The following is a 5680-nucleotide window of genomic DNA, read 5'->3' as shown; positions in this document are numbered from 1 at the left end:
ACTCTCTGAGTATTCAATAATTTTTCAGTAAGTTTATAGTAGTTTTTAGTAGGAGCTTATCTGCAATGAGTTTATTAAGGACTTGTAAAATCAATTGTTATTTTTCTTTTTATCATAGAACTTTCACAAACAAATTATTTTATTATTTAAGGAAAAAATTATTTTATTAAAATAAATCGATAAATAAGGAGATGCTTGGTAATGTTGTTTTAACAATGTTGTTTGTAGTTTTTGCAAATACGTGTAGGTAAAAAAGTACATAAAAATACATGTAATGTTATTTAAATACTGAAAACTATTGTTCTAGTTACACTACCAAATAGCCCTTAAGTCAGGGACGGATCCACCAAGGGGCAGGGGGGGCATTCCCCCCCCCCTCCCAAAAGAAACTAATCACTTAACCATTTCTTTGGACCCATGGCCCCTCCATAGTCCAAATACAACACAAAAAAAAAAAAAAAAATCCACAAATCATCAATATCATAATTCAATAACTCATAACCAAAAAAAATCTCATAGAAAAAAAAAATTCCCTTACGGGGGTGACAATAATTTATATAACTTTTTAATTGATTTATAAATTATGGGAAAGTTAATTACAATATTTAATTTTTTTTCAAACGATAAAATGCAAAATTCTTTTAGAAGCCAATATTGATGATGTAGCATTGCCAACTCTTAATATTAATATCCCAATTTTTTAAAATCTTCAAACAAAGTTTTGAAAGCTTTATTAGTGTGATTTTTAGTTGCATCCAAAAGTATGGGTTTATCATATTGGTGAGTTGGTCAATGTGATAAAATCAACATATTAATTCCAATTATCCAAAATTTAGAGATCCAAAGTTCTCTTCTTTTTTTATTCTTCTTCGAAAAGGTTTGAATATCATATTATAACTTTAAACTTTTTTGGTTCATATTATTTCCTTCTTGACTTAAATATTTATGGTAATAAAGTGCAATTGTTTTGTCTAACATGATTTTTTTTTTTTAATAAACCATGTCACTTGAATTTTTTTTGGTTCATGCTTTCGCCCCCCCTAAGTTCAAATCCTGGTTTCGTCCCTGCCCTAAGTTACTACATGATTAAAATACATGTCGAACCAAAAACAAATATGGGATAAAATAGGAGCTTATATGTTGTGGTAAGTTTATTAGGGACTTGTTTTTATTAAAAGCTGTATCATTCAAATCTCTAGGACTTTTTACTTATTTTACTGGAATTTTAAATATATTTAAGTGGTAATGATTAATCATTTTTTTTTAATTTTTATTTTTTTGAGAAGGAATGATTAATCATGTTAGTATTACTAAGAAAAACAAAATGGTAGGTGAGTTTAGGAGTGGGGTTTAGAAAAAGAAAAAAGAAAAAAGAAAACCGGTGAATGATAACTTCAGTTTAGGAGTTAATGGGTGTACTACAAAATTTGTATTAAAAAAAAATTAAATTGTTGACAAAATAAATTTGTATTTCAGATTGAATTTTGAAAATCAACAAAAAAAGTAGTCCTATTTTATAGCCAATATTATCTGTGGAAGTTAGAGATATAATTTTACCAAGTTATCTTTCAGTTTTTTCTCAACTTAAAACTAGGATATAAGGGTACTTTGGAAAAAAAAAAATGTCCACGTTTTCATGGCTTTGACAAAACTGTAAACCCTGCACGTCTGTTTTTTTTTTCCATAACTTCCCGGCAACTGCAAGAGCTTACCGGCAAAGTCACAACTCTTTTAACTCTTGATCTTGCTCAATGTCACGCTACTCTTAATCTTAAACAAACAAAACAACTCTCACTCAGAACTGACATGTTTTTGCAGACACATACATAGATTAAAACAGCAACATGAGCCGGCCTTTCTTCCATGGCAAATTGCTCTTGGTTCTGTCTATCTATTATTTCAATGGTGTTTTTGGCAGAGAAGCAGTGTCAGTTGTGAAAGGCATTGAATTTGAGGCACAAAAGGGTAGACACGTTTTACATCACAAGGGGAGGAAAAGGTCTGCTTTATTTGATTTTGATGTCATGAGCTTTGGTGCTCGAGCAGATGGCCGAACTGATGACACTCGGGTTCGTTCTTATTTCTCTCTCTCTTTCAAACAAACAATTATACTATACTAGCTTGCTAATTCAGAATTCTTGGTGTTACAAAAGTTTTTGACTAGTTCATTACTTTTTCTCCCATCTTTAACATTTTAAATGGAATTAGTTTTTTTTGGGGGTTTTTGATCGATGTAGAGTAGTACCAAAGTAACCAAACTCCTTCGAGGTCCATATAGAAGTATGTAGTCTTTTGTCTTTGTGCTAGGACAACTTAGGGAAGTTAGTGGAGTTCAAAAACACTAATACAGTCCACAGGGATCCTTATGAGTTATGACTTAAAAGACAAATTTCAGCTTCTGAGATTTTCGTAACTGTGTAAGTTACATATTTTGCATTTACTTCAAGCAGACCCTTTTTTTTCCAAAGTTATTTTCTACAGACTCTCTCTATAAAATCACTTGCATGTTGCGTGTATTTATGTGCGCTCTATGCTGAGTGTGACATTTCTGATCGCATAAATGCAGGTAAAGTTACTAACTTGTTACATATTCTTCCTTTCGATTCTAGGCTTGACTTTCATACTTCCTTTTGATACTAGGAACTTATAAGCAGTTCCTCCTATTCCAGAGTTTTTACTCTCTAGTTTGTATCAACTAAAGCTATAAAATTGCCAGATGATTATCTGGCATGACTATAGCTTGTTAATAGACTGATGGCAAGAAACTGATGTAGTACAAAGTGAGTTTGAATTAACAAAAAAGTTAAAAATTGATACTTGTCATCCAGGCCTTCAGAACAGCATGGAAGAAGGCATGTGAGTCCTCAGGCTCAGTGAATCTTCTGATACCAAAAGGGACATACTTGATTGGCCACATCGAGTTTACTGGCCCGTGCAATAATGTATCATCTCTAACTGTTCATTTGAAGGCAAGATTGTAATCTTCATCTTTTCGTCACGTCTTTTTTATTTATCATCTGTATTCCTTAGCATCAAATTTGATCAAGTCATCTATTTATGATTAAATTTGAGGAATTTGCAGGGTTATTTGAAAGCAACAACAGACTTGTCCAAGTATGGATTCAGTGCTGGTTGGGTTGAATTTGGATGGGTAGAAGGGCTAACCTTGACCGGAGGTGGAACCTTAGATGGCCAAGGTGCTAAAGCCTGGCCTTACAATGACTGCCCCACTGATTCCAACTGCAAACTTCTTCCAACTGTATGTTTCATGACCTATAAATGTATATCCTTGTCTTTTTAATTTTTAGTTTATATATTGCACGCAGTACTAGAGCTTTTGACAAAATCTTTCCCGGCAGTAGTAGATTGTTTGAGCTATATGTTGGCATGTTGCCATAGGAGAATGGGGGAGGCTTAGAGTGACTGAACATGCCTATGGTCTAAGCACAGGTGAACATTAGTTACATCCAATAAAGGAAAAAAATTGACTAAGGTGTCTGAAGTCTGCTTCAATGATGCAGCCATAAGCTTTATTCCTTGAATTAATATTTAGACACAAGTTTTTTTCCCTGTTAAATCTGGTGCTTTAGGTCACATTAGTAAGTTACACTTTGTTGTGGCAGTGCAGAGGATAGGTAGTTGTGACAGTAAAGCAATAAGTTTAATAAGAAAACAATTTCTCTTAGCAGAATGTGAAATTCATGGCAATGAATAAGACGGTTGTACGTGGCATAACTTCGCTGAATAGCAAGTTCTTTCACATAGCTCTCGTGGAGTGCAAGAACTTCAAAGGTAGTAAAATCAAGATTTCAGCCCCATCAAACAGTCCTAACACTGATGGCATTCACATTGAGAGAAGCTCTAGTGTCTACTTTTCTGGATCACATATTGGGACGGGTGATGACTGCATCTCTGTTGGACAAGGAAATTCTCAAGTCACCATCACAGGTGTCACTTGTGGACCTGGTCACGGTATCAGGTAGGTACTCTTGAAATTTCCATTGTTTGTAACCTCTGTGTTTACTTGGACACATAAATCAATTTTGTGGAGCTACTTAATGTAATATATTGGTTATATGGTCAAATGTAATAGTGTTGGAAGTTTGGGAAGATATCGGAATGAAGGAGATGTAAGTGGACTTTTGGTTAGGGATTGTACCATGACAGGTACTACAAATGGCATTAGGATTAAGACATGGGAAAACTCTCCAGGTAGCAGTGCAGTCACCAATATGACATTTGAGAACATTGTCATGAACAACGTGACTAATCCCATTATAATTGACCAAACATATTGTCCCTTCACGTCTTGCACTTCCATGGTAAGTTTTAAGTACAGGTTCATTTTTGGATTGATGGTTTTGGTTTCTAGTTTGCTGAAAACATTCTTGGTAACAATGTGCAGGCACCATCTCGAGTGAAGATCAGTGACATATATTTTAAGAACATTAGAGGGACTTCATCATCAAAGGTAGCAGTGGCACTTGAATGCAGCAAAGGGATGCCATGTCAGAACATCTACCTTGAAAATGTTCACTTGGACCTGTCATCAGGGGAGAAACATGCCACTTCCACTTGTAAAAATGTTAGAGCTAAATACATTGGGACCCAACTCCCCCCACCATGTTCTTAGTTTTGATGTTAGGTAGGATCAAGTTTCTCATCTGTGACAGTAGTCCATGCTATCAATCCCTCTGATGTTGTATGATCTGTATAATATCACACTTTCCAAATGACAATGTTTAACTGCATTCCTGTGCTTCGGGAATATTGCAATTTCATGGAGAACTTTTAGATTTTTTTTTTTTTTTTTCCTTCAAAGAGTATCATTTTTTAATTTTTTCCTCCCAATACCATTGAGTTTTATTTTTTCATTTTCGGTATCAAGTTATTGAAAGAATTTTGGGGCGGGTAAATCAAAGTTTAAGCATAATGCAAGTCTTTTTTGTTTAGTTGATTTTGGGAAATTTTTTCCCCACCTAAACTTCGTTTAGTTGATATATATATTTTATCAGAAACTTCGAATATTTTGTATGTAATTCACATGATTAATAATAAAAGTCTCATTATAAGTCTGTTTGAGATTCGTTTATTTTACTAAAACTGAAACTTTTTGCTAAAAGTACTGTAGATTAAGGTAAAAGTTAATTGAAATAGTATAGTGAAATTCATGAATAGTACTAAAAGGTATAGTGGGGTCTATAAATAGTAGCAAAAATAAGTTGAAGAATAAAATAAGCTGGCTTTTTAATTTGGAGCCAAACGCATACTATATTTATATTAATGAATGTTAATCAAATGAGTGTAAGGACGATGACTACCTCACACTCCCGGTATAAACACTTAGTACACATCATGCACATACGATGTGGACATTTTTAAAATGTATCCACATTATATGCATGGTGTCTAAGCATTGTTTTTGGTGGTGCTAAGAGCATTCTCATCAAACATGTCAAAAAATATAGCATTTAGCATCTCAAAACATTACTTTATTTATTTTAACACTTTACTTTATAATACACCTAACATTAAGAGTTTTTTTTTTTTTTTTAATAAATTTTTTACCACTTCATTAAAATATTATTTAAATTCCTCTTTTTTTTTTCTTTTTTTTTTCTCTCTCTCTCTAGGAGACATCTCTTTCTCTCTCTTTCTCTGTGTGTGTCTCTCTTCTCCA

At 33.4% G+C, this 5680-nt stretch overlaps 1 protein-coding gene across 1 annotated transcript; it reads left to right on the top strand.

Annotated features, from left to right (window-relative positions):
* Positions 1-1829: 1829 nt before the first annotated feature.
* On the top strand, positions 1830-4799 carry LOC112003212 (exopolygalacturonase). The gene is made up of 6 exons (XM_065780951.1): positions 1830-2069; positions 2829-2969; positions 3083-3259; positions 3690-3979; positions 4094-4322; positions 4406-4799. Exons 1-6 carry the CDS (start codon positions 1845-1847, stop codon positions 4631-4633), a joined length of 1290 nt encoding a protein of 429 aa, XP_065637023.1. The 5' UTR covers positions 1830-1844; the 3' UTR covers positions 4634-4799.
* Positions 4800-5680: the final 881 nt, after the last annotated feature.

Source organism: Quercus suber, unplaced genomic scaffold (assembly GCF_002906115.3).
Source record: "Quercus suber isolate HL8 unplaced genomic scaffold, Cork oak 2.0 scaffold_252, whole genome shotgun sequence".
NCBI lineage: Eukaryota > Viridiplantae > Streptophyta > Magnoliopsida > Fagales > Fagaceae > Quercus > Quercus suber.
This window is presented reverse-complemented; position numbering and strand designations above follow the sequence as displayed.